The sequence below is a fragment of the Amphiprion ocellaris genome, chromosome 2 (genome assembly GCF_022539595.1).
Source record: "Amphiprion ocellaris isolate individual 3 ecotype Okinawa chromosome 2, ASM2253959v1, whole genome shotgun sequence".
NCBI classification, from domain to species: domain Eukaryota; kingdom Metazoa; phylum Chordata; class Actinopteri; family Pomacentridae; genus Amphiprion; species Amphiprion ocellaris.
Window position 1 is genome coordinate 32,156,136 of NC_072767.1, and position 17,875 is coordinate 32,174,010.

Consider the following 17,875-nt stretch of genomic DNA (forward strand, 5'->3'; position numbering starts at 1 on the left):
ATGTTGGTCTCTCTGAAGCCCTCTGGCCTCAAACAGCAGACATATGACTTCTGCCTGCTCTCCCAAGGCAGTCACAAACACCACAAGGGTCATATATATCCAGGCTGGTGTCACACCTTCGTGGATATGTCATTGTGCTCTTATTGTGTTGTGTTGTTGCTTTTAGTAAAGTCAAATGCCTCATTAGGCTGCATAAGAGCTGAAATGGCTTTCTGAATGCTTTATGTGTGTATGGGAGACTCAGCCTTTGTTGAGTTTGAAAGCATATTCATTCATTATTCAGAGGTATTGGTAAATGGATGTGTCCTGTTTGGACTTCATACTGCAATTTTTCTACAGGTGCAGTCCATGTGACACGCATTGTAAAAACAATCAATACTCGATGGATTGTTGATATCAATAACTGCAAATCTCATGTTATGGCCTTTATTTGTTGCTGTCTGATTCTGATTGGTGTACATGAATAAGCGTGGCCACATGTAGCCAGAGAAGAGAGAGGGACTGTAACATGTCTGCATAAATACAACAGATGCCAAACAGAAAAAAAAAAACAAAATTCCTTTAAAACCCATAACTACCTTGGTTCAGGCTTTTGGTATCAGCTGTTTACCAAGACAGAGTCTAGAGCAGTGGCTCTTTGAGTTAAGTGCTGATGTTTGCATGCTGTTAAAAAAGACAATACTAACAATGCAACACGTGCTAATTAGCACTCAACGGACGGTACAGCTGAGGCTAATAAGTATGTCATTAGTCAGTCATTAGTAGATGTTTGGCCAAAGTAAAACCAAAGTATTGGACAAATAACAATGCTGACTTTAAGATGGCAAGGAAAAATCAAGCAATTAGCAAAGTTAATGCAATTTATTCTATTGGGATTCAGCTGAACAATATACAAAAAACTTTATTAAAATAAATCATAGTGGTTTTGCTTTTTTTCCCCCCACTGAAACAAATAAAATAATTATGGGATTTTTGCTATAGTCTATGCATAACAAGCATGTTCCTTTATATCTAGAGAATATGATTTATAGGTAGAGACATCTTTATAGTACCACAATACTTCTTTTATAAAGATATGTTATGACACATTTTAGCTTTATAGAAAAATTGCAGCTCCTACAATGTGGAATTTGCACTTTGCCATATTGCAATTTTTCGGTTAATTCTTTAATTGCCCTATGTGCAGTTATGAATATATACCAAATTTCATAGCAATACATCAGGTTGTTGTGACATGTTATTAAACAGCCCATACTTGGCAAAAACAATGTGATAGATATGTTAGTCCACAGTGCAAAATGTATTATTCACACACAAAAAAAGGCAGGAACGTTGTAAGAAGCTTAAGATTTTAGCAGAATCGACATCCTAGCAATTTAGAAAACAACTGAAGTTGTGAGTTTGCATCAGTGTATTTTTATCCAAACCTTGCTCTTTTCATTAAACTTAGTAGTTTTAGTGCCCAAACTTTACCAAATATTTTCTAAGTGTAGACAAATTTAAACAGTGACTCAAAACAGAGAAAAACATTAAGTGAAAACATCCCAAATAATGGCACCCCACAGTACTTAACCCTCACCTTCAGTCTCTGTGATACTACATTAATACTGCATCAGTCAGCAGTCATTAACAAGCTGTTGCACTGAAGATAGCCATTTTTATAGCCTCTACATTGCCGTTGTGTTGTGCGACTTTATTGACAAAAATTAATGCTCTCCATCCATCCTGAGGTGATCAGATCCAGATTGTCTGTCGTGATCTCCAGTAATGACAGTGTGACAAAATGTCAATGCAGATAATGACTCAGTCCTAGATCCAAGTCATTACGATTCATCACCAACAGACAGACCTGTGTTTCCATCCCTAGAGTTATGTGGGTTAAAAGTGGCAGCTCTGGTTAGCTACTGAAGTTTGTTACAAATATAATTGGATAACTTGGGACTTCTTTCTGTTCTAGTACATACCTTATGTGTAATGCTTTCAGCTTCCATTGCCAGTTTCACTAGAATAAAACAGAGTGAAGCTAGTAGGACAGTAACCAGGTTTAAGCACCACTTTTTTTGGTTCTTCCCTTTGTACTCAACTGCTGTGCTTGGCCGCTTTCCTTATTTAGAATTCAACTTAAAGTTGCCTGATGTGACTGAGGTCAGATTTGTTACATTTGCACGACCACTCACTGGTAAAATCAGACAGAGAAAGTAAAAGAACAAGCTACAAGAACTGCTTTTACCAAGCATATGTGGTAGCCAGCCTTTGGAGCCAAGTTTGTTGGAGTAAATTTGATTCTATCTTGTTTAAAAATTTAGCTGACTTGTAATAAAAACCCTGGTACATTTACACAGGTGTTTTCATTTGGGGCTGATCAGACATCAGCTAAAGTTGACATTGGTTGCCGCTTTGCTAGTGGAACAATAGAAGTGTAAGTTGCCCTGGTCTAACAGGTGCACTAAGATGTCAGTCAGTCCATCTGTAAACACCCACGCAGTCATGAGAAGAGGTCTAATCAGGCAAATGAAAACAGCTCTGTATGTGGACCAAGGCTTTAATATTTACATGAGCTATAGGAGCATTAATTAAACTGAACACATGTTGTATGAAAATATCCTGAGAGGCCTTTTGAACAGCAGTACACTATATATGCTCTAACGTACTCACAGATGTTTAACTGCAAAGTGGTTTTAACATTTACCTACATAACACATTTTCAGTGTTAATTAAAATAGAGGTCAGTAGAGAAGTGTAACATTCCAAGCTAAAGACTTGTTCTGGGTCAACAATACACTTTAATCACATACATATTCACTGAATGCAATGCAACGACTATTTCAGCTGTCTGCTGCTTCAGTATTTGATACAAGAAATCGACATATGTTTATACTAGCAAGAAAATAATAAGTGTGCACCAGATGTCAGTTAAAACAGAAGATTTCGAATGGTACTGCCAGTTAAACCTCACAAAGCAAAACGTTTGCCTGAAGATTTCATTTTTTGTTGTTGTCTCACTGCCATTGTTAATTTATGAGATTCTCCTCCATTTCCTTTGTGAATTACATTAAGAGACAGCAGCATGCATCATACTGACTTTTTAAAATATTTGTTGTCATGTTAGCATAGTGAATAGCAGAGATGCTAATTTGTGTTATATATAGTTATGCAAGCTATAGAGAGATAAGCCCAATCAAGTCTTCCTATAGTTCTTCTATGATTACAGGACAACTGCTTACAGTGTCAAGAAACGTGGTTATAAGCACAGAGGCAGGTTGTTTTAGGTATCTTCAACCTTGATTTGACAGACGGCATGAAAAAAAAGCTGGATAATTAGACTGGTGCTGAGGCTGTGTTCATCCTGCAAGTCTGCAAATGCTTAATTTGGATTTATTGCTCAGACGAGATTTTTTTGGATGGAATTGTTACTTAAAGCAAGTAGTACAGGCTGATGTTTTTGTTTTCTCCTGGAAAAGGGTCATGCAACAGGACATGACCAATCAATAGGGATTCACCTGGACACCTGGTGACTGATAGCACCCAATCAGGAAACAAGCATAAGTGTCTGCATCATCGAAGCGTCATTTTCTGCCTGTTCAAGCTAAACACAATCCCAGTGTTTTAAACTAAAACCTAGTTAGCAGTGTTTCCAAAATATTAGGCCCTAATTAAGCAAGCATTATACATTTTTAAATGAAAACCCATGAGTGTGGATGCCACTGTATTCTGAGATGTGTGTTTGCTTTGTGCATAGTTTCAGGTGTGTGATGATGAAGCAGGGTCACACAGTTTGTCTGGGGCACCTTCACTTCTAATGGCTTGAATCCAGACTCAGCATAGCTTGGTCTTGGGGTTTGCCAGTATAAAAAATGCAAGATGTTGACTTGTACTCTGATTGGAGGTTCATGCTGGGACACAGCAACTTTATAGGGCCTAGGTGAAGTAAAGCTATGAAATGTTTCAAGTTGAACTGCAATGCTTTTTTTGGAACACATGATTTTGTCAAATGGCTTAACTCAGATGCAGCTAGTTGAGGTTTGTACAACATCAATGCACTATATTTATATAAGCCATATTATATCTAAAGCAGCACTGAAACTGTAAAGTTTCATTAAAGAAACATTTTTCAAGCTTAAATGGTAGCAGCTCTGTCTGATTTGTTAATATGTGTGTAATTTGTTATCTTCGACTGAAGAAAATTCGTTTGGAGGCCATCTGCTCTTTGGCATTCTCCTGTTGCGTTCTGTGTGTCAGCTGCTGTGACTGCATAAACAAGTACAGTCAATATCTCTCCTACTGGTCTGTATCTCCTCCAGGTCTTCATGCTCTTCACCTTAAGTAAAAACAATCATAAATAACCACTTATTTCTTTCTGTTCTGTTATTCATTGATAAATATTAGATATCTGTCTCTCTTCAGCGCGCCAAGCTTTCTTCCCGGATGTCGTGCGAAGAATGACACGCACAGTTTTATTTTTATCCATCTCCTTGTGAGTGGGAGCTGGGCCCATGCAGAAAGCACTGCCAGGCTCTGATTGGCTGCCAAGCCCTCAAGGGTATTCCATGATGCCTGCCGCCAAGTGATCAGCAGTGGTTTTACCTGGTTACTTGGCCCACAGCTTCAGGGCTGAATGAACAACTTAGTGTATTATTCAGCTTCACAGATGTCAGCAAGAAGTGGGAGCTGAAAGTTTATTAATAGTGTGTTTTTTGTGTGTGTCTGTTGTCTGGTCCATAAATCAACAGTAAGGATGTTCACATGTACCTTGTGAATTGGCAGAATCAGCCGCAATAACTTGAAACCCTCTGAGTCTCACTGACTTTTTAATAAGAAAAAAGACAAAATTACACCATTGATCAGAGTTTGACACTGTAAAAACAGAAAGAATTGACAGATTTTATCTTTATGACTGTTTTCAAATAATTGTACATCACAAATGAATCAAATCGAAGTTTGAAGCTGTGATATTACAATAAAGTCACTTTATTCTACTTACCTAAAATTAAATCTACCAATAAATCAATTGCACTAAACAGATCCAATATAAAAGAGAGAATTCTGCATTCTTTAGCTCAGCCAAGAAGCCACCAGTGACTTAACATGTGACCAACAGTCATGTGACAAAAATTCAAGGACTTTTTGACTGAACTGCAGGCTGTGTTTACATAGACCAGCTATGAGCTAGGAATATAACAACAAATTCGAGAAACAGCGACCAAAATTAAACATACCCAAACAATAAATCATGTTGTCAGCAAGTTCTTGGAAAACACATTTAGCATGGTGAAATGAGTAATGTGAAAAATTACTCGTATATAGATGTTGTAAAAACATTAGTAAAGTATCCATAGCATGTCAAGCCACATTTTTTTCCAGTGGTGGGAACATCTGTAGGCGCTTGGAAAAATGTTGTATTTGTTAATTCCAGTTTTTTAAATAAAAAAAAATCAATAATCAGAGAAATTCAACATTCAGTTTTCTTCTTTTTGTGATTCTAACTTTGCTGGACTGCAAAAAAGACATTTAAATTCTTTCTACAGTTACCCATGGGTCGGCCGTTTCCACAGTGAGCCCACAGTGAGTAAAAATAGGAGCTGATGGAAAAAGGAGGAAAAAAAGAAGCCCAGAAACTGGGGTTCAGAGGGTTAAAAACTGCAAGCATTTGCAGAAGAATTTTTTAATTAGAAAGATACATCCCCTTTACAAATGTATCTTGGAAAAAGTTGCTTATTTTTGTCTCTGCTGTTGACAACACATTTGCACACACATACACTATATAAATGTTCTGGTGGCAAGTAAGCCTTCTTTTGTCATTTACAGTGTCCAAGTCTCTCTGTGAATTTCAGTCACATATATTTAATACAATTATCCACAATTTTTATGATCTCATAGGGGTTTATTGATTTCATTCTAGCGTATTTGTTACACATTTTGTTTTTTGTCACTGACTGTAGGTGTAGAGATTAGAGAGTCCCTAACTAACTAATTTTATGCCTGCATAGTTACCAAATGGCTGGAGGAAGCAGAACCTAATGTAAGTCCAACTGTGTAGAGCCTTTAACGTGCCATAAAATTGCGTTTTGGGCTCTTAAGAGAGGCCTTGATGAGGTGTTTGCTGACTGTGCTCAGTGGAGTCGTGGTGGTGAAAGTGCAGGTTGTGCCTCAGCAGGTGCCCAGTTCTCTCAGTTAATTGGCCCTCATGTTGCTAACTCACTCTGCAAAGTCTTTGAAGCAACACACCAAGCAGAGACTTCATTAAAACCAAGGCAGTAATTGGAAACCTACTACACAGGAATCCCCTATCTGTGTTACTATTTATTAATTGCCTATAATGTGGCAGCATAATTGTTAGCTTCCTCTGTGTGGCCGTATATCATCAGCAGGGTGATTGGTTGTCACATGTTGCATTCTGCATTGAGACACACATCAAGGATCATAATAATATCCACTGCTTACTAGTTTACGAACAGTACAAAGCATTTTAGTAGACTTAATGAATGTAATAACCAGCAGTGTATTTAAAGAGGGACTCCACAGATAATAATGTATGTCCATGTCGACTAAACTGGGATCAAAATTTTTACTTGACAACTTGTATCAAAATGAGGAAATCTGGGCACTGTATATTCAGGCTCAATATATTTCACTGACTGTTTGAAAACTTTACGTCCAACAGAGCTGATTAGAGACATATCCTAATCAGTCATTGTTGTGATGAGCTCCGTTATCTTTTAAGACTGAGTAGGATCACAGTGGCTGCATGTAAACAATGTCATATTGGTTTGCCATGAAGGTCCTTGTTCCCTGATTTTCACCCTGATAATGCTTTTAGAGCTGTCTTGAGTTTCGCAGCACTGCAGGGCTCGAGACTAACTTTTCCACTTTTGGGATTGGTTCTATGAACTTACACAAGTGAGCATTGCGCTAGCACAATTTGATTGCACCCCAGACACCACCAGTTTTTAGTAATCGTCCTTGTATACTCATTAATAGTTGTTTTTACATGCCATACTTTGTCATTATAAAGACTGTCGGTGACTCCAGACACGATATCTGCATTTTTAATCTGAAAATAGATTCATTTTGGAACCATTTTATTTCTCTGATGTCTGATATAATTTCTGTTAACTGCACACATGCTAAACTCCACACTAGCTAGTCTAGAGCCTTGTGCTGTTTTGGGCGACTTCTCATGAATCTCTTCTGTGGAAGTGGAGAGTGCAAAGTAAACACAATGACCACAATAGTAGGAATACTCAAGTTTTAAATAGACTGGAAGTATCTTTAAAAGATTAGTACATTTAACAGGCAGAGATGGTCTGAATAAAAGTAGGCACTGCATTATGGGAATTATAAGATCCTGAATTTCTAGGGCTATTTTAGGACACTTAGCGATTAATGTTCTCTGCTGCTTCGATTTTTCACCTTTTTTAAAAAAAATAAAAATTAAAATATGTCTTGTAAATCACAAAACTTTGTGGGAGCACAATATTAAATAATGCTTTATACATATTGAAAATGTCAACAGTAACATTATCAAGTTTCCTTTGCAGCAAACAAAATAGGTCCTACAAGTCTTGAACAGATGTCTGCTCACATTAGACAGTCACATCAGATGGTACTGTTTCCATGCCAGCATGTGGACTTCATCTAACTGTAGGTTTAAATAGAAGATGGTGTCATCAAGTTCACATACAATGCTGCACAACGATGTTAAAGATTTAAATGCCTTATGTAACCTCATAAATTTGTCCTCTCTAACTCTGCTGCAACTATATAACAGGAGGATATCTCTCTACAATTATTACAGGCATATGAGCAAAGCTGTATGTAGTAACAACTGAAATTCATTTTTCTTCTAAAACAATATGATGCAGCAAAATTAAGTAAAAGCATAAACCTATCATGTCGTTGGAGACAGTGCCTTTAATCTGGGCATTATCAGGAAATCATGACAAACAAAGCATCACATCCCTCCACAGACCAGACAGGCACTAATTAAGGTAACACAAGAGGAGGACATTTGCATACTTGCTTTGAGGTCTCTGTTTGAGGCCAATAGCAGATCAGGACTTGAATGAGCTTTTCTTAAAACTAGCCCACCGGGTCTTTATTAACAGGCACAGGATGACTAGTGAATGCCACACTGAGGCGTTTTGGGTGAATTAAGCTGCTGTTATGAACGATGGACAGTTTTCTCTCATTATTAAGGTGTCCATTTGCAAAAGAGGAACTTGTACATTTTATCCACTCCAATTAGAGTGTGATGGTAATCGATAGGTGCAAGACACTGAAGAAAAAGCTACTCTGAATGGCCTAAATGTCAAGATGAGACATTTGCACAGACGGCCTGAAGTCAGTGGGAGAATTCATCAAAGAAACTAAGTGGGTGCTGAAAATAAATGCTGCCGCATTACTTTTATACAGAGGGATTATCCTGAACGTTATGTAGCATTATTACCACACATGGGATACAAATCTTAAGTAACGTTTTTTCCTTAAGCTGATAAAACTGCTTTTAATTACTGACATTTAATATTCAGCGTAGAATCAACTCAGCTAGATTGCAGATCAGGTGACCACCAGGTTACTGAAGTTGAAATTAATTGGCAAAAAAAAAATTACTTAATTTAAAACTGCTATTTAAGAATTCACCAAACAAAATCAAATGTCTTAAACACAACAAATGTGCTGCAGTCTTCTACAGTAAATAACCTGTCTCTTCACATAAGTTTGATGTCAAAATAATCCTCATACTTGATCTACATCATGGAGTTACTAATTTACTGTAGTTTATGTTAATGTAGCTGCTAGAAGGGCAGCTCATCTGGAATAGATGTCTACAAATACTGTCGCAACAACTTTATCAGTCCCAGAAATGTGATAGTATTTACTGCCACCTCTAATGTGTATTTACACTCAGCAGAGCATCGTACTTCATCGCTTTAGTTTGAATGTTTCTAGAAGTATGTAATAAGAATCCTGTTAGTGTTAAATACTGGTGAATATCCTAGTTTAGCTTTAGCATGAGCTTTAGCTTTGCTAGCTAATCTGGACAGCTGCAGGACATCTTTTTACAACTTGATGCAACAGAGTTCATAAACACAACCACCACAATTAGCGGTTTGACAGGAGGGAGGTGCACTTATTGGAGGTCAGCTGAAGCCCCTTTAACTCCAACTAATTAAACAACAAAAGGCTCCAATTAGTGGTGCAACCAAGTACTGCTGCAAGTCTGTGATTTACCTTCTGATGTCCATGCCACTCATTCTCTGCTTTATTGGTTAACATATCGTTAACTGATTGAATTATTAACCTTTATCAGTACACCTGGCGTCCACATGTACCCCAGGGGTATATAAGTTGTCATATGTTTTTATTTACAAGTTGGATTTTTCAATCCCTTTAGGTAGTTGTCATCCACATAGTTGCCATCACATAAACCAAAGCTTCTTTGATTCCAACCAGGTTTGTGGTGTGTATATATCTAAAAATCATTTGGGGTCCATGGGAACCCTGCCAGACCTTAGCCAGACTGTGCATCTTTTATTTATGTATGTATGTCTGTGTTATGTTGCTCTTGTGATGACTGCTTCAGTTGCATTGTGTTTCATTTCAATTCAGGAGTTCTTACACTAATATTGTAAGCAATACACGTCAGTAATCATCAATAGTAATTACATTGTTTCTTTCATATTTGTATCTATAGACGACACACGTTTTTGGAAAATATACATTGAGAGGATATGGACAGGTACAGAAATGTGAAACATGAAATACTACTGGGGTCCAGCTGGACCCCAAGTGTACGGATGAAGGAGGTTTTGCCACGTGTACTGATGAGGGTTAATTGCACCTAATTCATTAACAATTACCGTATTTTCGTGACCATAAGGCGCACCGTATTAAAAGGCGCAGTCTCAGTTCCGGGTGCTATTTCTGTATTTAACACATACATAAGGCGCACCGTATTAAAAGGCGCAGTCTCAGTTCCGGGTGCTATTTCTGTATTTAACACATACATAAGACGCACCGGATTATAGAGCGCGTGCAGGTAAAACATACCTGTACTAGCTTAAAACATGCATGCTAGCGTGTGTTTTAAAAAAGGCAGCGGAAGCAAAACTGAGTTCAGTTGTACTTTATTGAAGTATTTAGCAATGTTTTCACGTTGTTTTTTGATCAATCCTCATTCACAAATCCATCAAAGTCCTCATCTTCTGTATCCGAAATGAACAGCTGGGCTAGTTCTCCATGGAACACGCCAGGTTCCCGCTCGTCATTGTCAGAGTCAGTCTCGTTGCCGTGCGGCTCCTCATAAATGATGGCGGCTTTTGCGAAAGCTCGAACAACAGTGCAAGCAGACACGTTAGCCCAAGCATCCGCAATCCATTCACAAATTGTGGCGTAACTCGCCCGGCGCTGCCTCCCAGTCTTAGTAAAACTGTGTTCGCCATCTGTCATCCATCGCTCCCACGCCGTTCGCAACTTCACTTTGAACGCCCTGTTTACACCGATGTCCAGCGGTTGGAGTTCCTTCGTCAAGCCTCCCGGAATGATAGCAAGCTCCGAGTTCATTTGCTGCACTTGGTTTTTCACAGCGGCTGTGAGATGGACGCGCATGGAGTCACAGATCAACAGGGACGGTGACGCCAAACCGATGTTGTTTTGCATAATGCAAATACCGGCACTATATACCAACTGGGGGCGTGCCTTTAGCGTCTTCTTTCACGCCCACACTTCCCCCTTTAACGTTCTCATGCTGTCCTCTGTCACGTCCACCTTTTCTCTATATAAGCAGCGTGTCGGCAAGAAACGCTCTCAGTCAAGCGGAGCGTTCGTCAAAGTCACACGGTAACATTTACAGATGTTGGAACTCGGTGCACACATAAGGCGCTCCGTCTGTTTTGGAGAAAATTCAAGACTTTTAAGTGCACCTTATGGTCGCGAAAATACGGTAATCAAAAATATCACTGGTCCTCCCTAAACCTCCTGCAGGTGTAGGATTTTTTTCATATCTACAATATATCCAAAGAATCACATTAAAAAGAAGGCATTAGTCAGTTTTACCACTTGCTTCTCATTACATGATTAGTTCTGCTTCAGTTTTATTTGCTTGTATCCAGACAGTTTAAATTATAACTGAGCTTCTTGTAGTTCCATGTTGTCCTTCCTTTTGAAATTTAATAAGCTGCAGTTTTTTTTCTGCCCCATGAGAACACACCTCTATTACAACCTGAATGAAAAGAGGCTATTGCTGTGTTATCTCTACCGCTGCTTTGGATTTTACTTTTATGTCTGACTAAAGCTGCTAATCATTTGAATCCCATCATAATCTCTAAAATAGTGTTCAGTGGTAATGGCACAGGGGATAAAAAGCTTATGAGGAGGAAATACTCAGAAATGCAGAGCTAATTCTGAAATGTAATCAAAAATCTGCCTTGTTAATCAGTTCTTTTTAGCCTAACAGAAAATTCACTAAATTATTGCAGCCATGAGCGTAACTAAGCTTCCTGCTTCCATCTCTGTAATTAAATTCACACAAACAGACCTGGAGTTACATCTGAAGATATTGACAAAAATTAAATAACACTCAGTACAGCCTTTTAAGAGTAGGAGAGTACTGCAGATTGAATTGGGATATGTGTTGTTTCCATGTAGTCTTTTGAAATGACATCTCGGGTGTGTAATTCAGTGTCCATCATTGCACTGTTTTACATGCCTCCAAGACAAATCAAAGGATGCTGCAGTGAGTCTTCCATCTATGGAGAAGGATTTTGTACATGATGCACTCTCCCAGATACTACTTTCATTAGAGGAAGAAATGAGGACATGCTGTCTCTCCCTGGATTTTGAAAGCAGTGACTGAGAGGCACAGAGTGCAGTCTCATGTTGTTTAGTGGTCGTGGAGGATGAGTCAGCAGAGAGGATGCTGGATCAAACTCTGTGTCCTAATGTTCTGCTTTCTCATACCAACTGATGTGAAGGCATCCTGTGCAAAACAAATATAGAGGGTGAAAAACAGTAGGTGAATCACTTTACACCACTGTAAAGTCAATACCTGAAATGTCAAAATGTAGTGAAAATGTCCATTACAGTTTACGTACACTGCTCACAAATGCAGTCTTTAAATGCTTGTTTTTTTCTGGCTAAAGGTTCAGACATCAAAAGATTTTCTGTTTATACTTGTATAAAAAATAGAATAGCAGCCACTGTTCAGTTTTGAGAAGCCTGAACCAGAGAATTGGCGTCTTTGTTTGATAAATGACTCAAAAGATGAATGTGTTATCACAATCTACTCTTCACGAAGTTCCACTGCACATTAAGGAACTTTAATAAGGAAACTTTTTTTCAGTTTAAGTATGTCTTTATTAGGCCATTTAAATTTTCTAATTTAGACACTTCTGTGGGTGTGCAGCGCAGCCACATCAGTGTTTTAGCCTGGATGCAGGGCTGAAACTTAGAGAAAAAGATGTGCCTTAAAATTAAACCACTGTAATGTGGCCATACTTTCTGAACAGAACTTTTCCAAAACTGTCTTCAGAGTGTGTAAGATCTTGATTATTCTCTTCTGCAGTGCAAACTGACAGATGCAGACTCCACAGATCCATAATTGTTGTTACTATACATTATTATCCCTTTAAAGGTGGCAAATACTTACGCAATCACTTATTTTATAGTTTCTGTTTTTTATTAATTGACATTACTTGACAGAAAAGCCTAATTAAATTGGCCATGAGTCAGTGTTGAAAAGCAATGAAAGGGGAATACTTTTGATAGGCACTGTACTTTCTAGACCTCTTGGATGAGTCCGTTTTGTACATATGTAGTAGATCAAGATCTATGTATTACATGCCTGCACACTACTGCCTTTGTAGTGTTGTAGCTGTACAAACGCACAAAAATAGTCAAGCGGAAAATCAGTATTCATTTATGGCTTCCCACAAGATTTGAAGTTTTCCATCAAATCCTTGCACTTAGACTTTGTTGTTATTTATTACTATCTACCCCAATCTGGATGAAATGGCTTATGATAAGCCCTTGCATCACTAGATTTTCTGAAGATTTTCAGAAGTCTAGTTTCCTCTCAGACCTCTTGAATAACATTAAGCTGAAAGGTTAGCATTGAATTTTGCACCCAGTGATGCAAAAAAAAAAAAAAAAAAAAAATACTGCGTCCCTCATGTTTAAAGTGGATTTGTGTTAATGTTTCCTGATAATATCAGAATTATAAAATAATGACACAAAGGTGATATATAATTTCCTATGGGGAAACTGCTTTATGCCACATGTTGCTGGACTTTGAGAAAGATTTTTATTCAGCCAGTTAGCATATTTACAGAGTCAATATGTGCCAGCTCTACACTCCCTTTCCTTCGAGAACGAACTAGAAAAATGCTGGAATAGTGTTGTGTGGATCAGGCCAAGCCACCTTGTTTGTTTCCCATTGACAGATCCAGGCCTGTGTCTGAACACTGGATTTATTTTCAGTGCACACACAGAATGGACAGCTGACAGACTATGAGGAGATATTTACTGAATTCGACAGCAATTGTGTTGGATTAGAATTGCATATTCCACCTTTACATTAACTTCTATCTAACTAAAGTAGGACAGCTCTGGAACTAAGTAAGTTAGATGATGTATTGATAAATTAGCGTGAGATCATTAGCATAATCAGTAGCAGCACATCAGATCCTGCCTTGCAGATATGGAAACCAAGCGAGAGCACAGGCACATGTAATTAGTCTGCCTGATTAAAACTCTGTCTGTAAACAATTGCAACTGGCTGCCCATTTGATGAACTGTGAATAGAAGACAGATTATGTTTACTGAGTGAGACTGTGCCAGCAAATTAAGAGTATTCAGTTACAGTACATTTATTTCACATGGATAATAAATTAGAATTTCACAAATATTTAAAAACAACAAATCTGGAATGACAGCTGCGCAAAATCTTGTTGCATGTTTCCCTGGGTGTATATGTAGATGAATACATTTGGGTCTATTAGTCAAAAGTCAATAAAGGGAAATGTGGAAGTCAGCAACATACAGAGTCAGACAAGTGGCTGTTCGGACATAACAATTGCATTTTGGATCAGGTCCACTATTAGAGGGATATAAGATAGCGGCTCTCAGCCAAGCGTCTGCACTGCTGCTAAATGGATATAAGAGGAGGGTGTGATTGATTCTTGCTGGCATCCACATTTGCTTTGCTCCAGTCCTCCTCATTAATAAAACCACTGAAGGGAAAAAAAACTTGAAAGCCATATATGCCATTTATCAATAAGTCAATCATGTTTAAACAGCCTTCTTTCCTTTACATGATTGATTCTGGCATGACATGTTTAGTGCTCCAAAAATTCTGAATTAATTATTGAATTCATTTGAAATTTGGTGGCTGTTTTCCAGTCGTTTATCAGTCACATAGCAGTCTGGTGAAGTATTGTTTTTCAACAGACCAAAGCATCAGATCCACAGTTGGATATCTGGCATTGCTTCAGTCTCATGCAGATGCAGTTCAAAAGTACTAGAGGTTTGCAAGTACTTATGGCTTATATGATTGAGATTGTGCTTGTACAAAAAAAACCTCCCTATACTGACTAGAAAATAAACAACAAAAAAAGTTGTTATTAGGTTTTTATTAAGACTGGAACAATCACAAAAAAAAATCACCTGATCCAGGAGTCATTGAATATGTTTTTTTTTTTTCAGGGGTGACTCTGGTTGTTAGTAATCAAAGAAACTGTAACAAACTGGGCTGCATGACAAAGATAAATGAGGCACACAACCAGGTCAGTCAGAAAGCTGTTAAGTAAAATATGAAGTGATAGAGCCACACTGTCATTGATTGCAAGCATGGAAAAATGGTGAGTGTGATGTGTTATGTTGTGTTTATGTGAAAAGTGCTAAACAAATAAAGTCTGATGAAAAAGTGCATTTATAAAGTATAAATATAGCACAAGAATGTGTTGAGATTTATTTTGCAATTTGTCTTTTTTGAAAGAATACATTTAACCCCAAAAGACAAAAGCGAATATCTAATTGCCAAAATTGGAAGCTTAATATCAAATAGTCAAATATTTGGATTAAGTTCTTGTGGCACAGAAATACATTAAGTCACTTTTTTTCTAACTAAGCACATCTCACTTCAAACCAGCGGGAAATGCTGGGCAAATAACGGATCCCATCATCACTGGAAAGATGTGAGATGACTGAAAAACAAGGCATTTAAAAGCAGCCAAATGTGGTTTTGTTACACCTAATTAATCAGTGTTTTGGCTTAATGTCTGGTTTCATTTCAGTGCAGATGAGACATCTGTGAAAGCTTCAGATAATGGTGCCTTTACTGAGAAGGTGGTTGACGTTTACCCTAGGTTTTCTTTCACTCTGCAACCATTACTTTTCGTCTTCTCTCTTGTTTTTTCCCAGTTTTGTATATTAAATGGAAAATGTTAGGATCACATGAATGCTGGTAGAGATAGCAGCACTGTAATTACACGTGGACCTGCTGCCACTGCTGACCTCCTGTTCACCCCCAACACTTTAATGAGTTCCCTGGGCAGCAGTGGCAGCCACGGCAGAAACCATAACCACCAATCCCGCTGTTAGAGTCATCGATCGTCTGAATGCAGGAAGATGGAGCCTCTTGTCTAACGCAGTCTGTCTTTTTCTTGTCTTGCAGTTGGAAAGACGTCTCTGATCACACGGTTCATGTATGACAGCTTTGACAACACGTATCAGGTAGGTGCTACTGCAGGCACAGAGTGAATATTTTGTCTCCACTGATCAGTCGCCCTCAGCTGTGGGCCTTTTCTTTGATGGTGAAGCACACAGCTGAGCATATATCAGTAAATCAAAGACATAAACTTCACTTAGACGAGGTAGGACTCAAATAAAATTTGTCATCAGAAATGAATTGACACCAAATAGCAATTTTTGTCTGTGTGTAAAATGAAGAAGTTTTAGGCAACATGGATGTTACCACCTTTGAACTGAATAGCATCTTGAGCGCTGTGGGCCCCGAAGCGATCAGTATTTTTAACCCTGTTCTCCAAAGCAGCCTAATCTCACTCGCCTTTCTAAAAACAGAATATTGCTTATGCAACTACAACACTTCCAGAGGTTTATGCAAGCATCTGCAGACACGCAAAGGACCCTTAAATAAAACCTGCAGCTTTATTGCTTTATAAGCAAAAAGTATCTACTTACATAGTAATAAAAAAGGAATTAAAAATAAATCTCACAAAGCTATTCTGCCGCCCTCTCATATAGTGTAGAGTGTGGGTCTTTTAGCTCAGTCAGGCTCTTTATTGTGGGAGTTTACCACATTATGAGCCTGTGTAATATGTGGAAAACATCAACAGATTAGTTTAGGAAATACAGAAATGCATCAGAATATGAGAATGCTGAAAGTGAAGAAAACTTGAGAGGTAACTTTTGTTTGGTTAAACTTGAAGCAAGAAGTAAACTTGATTTATGTCTTAATTTTATTCATCATGCACTGATGATATTCCCAATCTCTATTATTTGTTAAGAGGTGTCTCTGGACATTTAGGGATAGTTCTCTTCACCGCACAATAGAGAACATACAGTGCACAGTGCAGTGTGGTACATTTAAAGTCCATGTAAAGGAAATTCAGAGATTTGTTTCTTAGCACATTATAAATGTCAGTAGTCCTGCCCTTTAGAAATCACATTTGAGATATTAATTTACCTATATAAATATATATTTTGGGGACATCAGAAAATTATTTGAGTTACAGAACTGAGAGAAAATGCTAGGAGGATAACATTGTTAACCCTCTCAAACCCAAAAGCAGACAGCTAGTTTGAAAGGCATGTTATTTTTTTTTTTTTAAATTGCAACAGTAACACCATTCAGAGCAGAATCATGAGATTTTTGACTTTGTGACGGTCCTCAAAATCATCATGTGTGATTTCCAGTTTCCTTGGAAAAACTAACCAAATCTAAGCCTAAAATCATGATATTTAATCAAAGTCATTAACATTTTAAAATTTACTCTAACCAGATTGTGTTAAAACCAACAAATTCTGTTCCTTAGTGGCTCCGCTGTGACCACCTGTCACGTTACAAAAATTCTGAGGTTTTTGGCTGAACTGCAGGCTGTGTTTGCATAGAGCAGAGAGGCGACATGTATTGTGTGTAGAGCGACCTTTTTTTTTTTAGAACTGGTAACAGCTGTGGGTACTTCCGGGGCTATTCCAGGTCTTATTAAAGTTTGTAATATCAATATTGAAATAAATTTGACTTGTTTCTTTTCTATTTTTTATTTATGGCAATATGCCTTTGTTATGCTGCTCAAAAGACGTTTTGAGTTCTTTCTGCTTCTAGCCATGGCAGTGGAAATGAGCCCACAATGAGTAAAAATGTTGACAGGACCAAAAAACAACCAAATACAGCTTGGGAATGACACCACCAAATGGAGCACAAAAGCCTCAAACCATAGTAATTTCTCACACTACAGAGTCTATGCCAACCAGTAAGTTGCCTTATGCGCTTAGTTTGTTATATTAAGTAACTTAACTCCACAGCCACAAAGTGACAAAAATATTCTATATCTTAAGTGCACCTTTATTTCACATCTAACTTGTTTGTTTCAGGTCAAGCAAACTCAGGCCTGTTTGAATAGAAAGTATGGTTAATTTGGGCACGTTTGAAAGCCAACAAGCCCCCAGCGTTTCAGAACAGAGAAGACAACTTCCTTTTCAAAACTTTGAAACCTAATTTTATATACTTTGCATTTTTTAATCATTCGGATTTGACCGGGTAGTCATTAACACGGACACGCATTTTTTTACTGCTTTACACAGACTTTAGTATGAGCCTCGATTCATTTTATAACACAAAACCATTTCCATCAGGTAT

At 37.9% G+C, this 17,875-nt stretch overlaps 1 protein-coding gene across 2 annotated transcripts in view; it reads left to right on the plus strand.

Moving 5' to 3' along the window:
• Nucleotides 1-17,875, plus strand: part of rab6ba (RAB6B, member RAS oncogene family a) — a 77,218-nt gene that overhangs the window by 17,612 nt on the left and 41,731 nt on the right. For both annotated transcript variants that reach the window (XM_035945825.2, XM_023264969.3), the window contains exon 2: nucleotides 15,671-15,729. In XM_035945825.2, coding sequence (XP_035801718.1) covers nucleotides 15,671-15,729 — 59 coding nt within the window. The remainder of the gene's footprint in view (nucleotides 1-15,670; nucleotides 15,730-17,875) is intronic.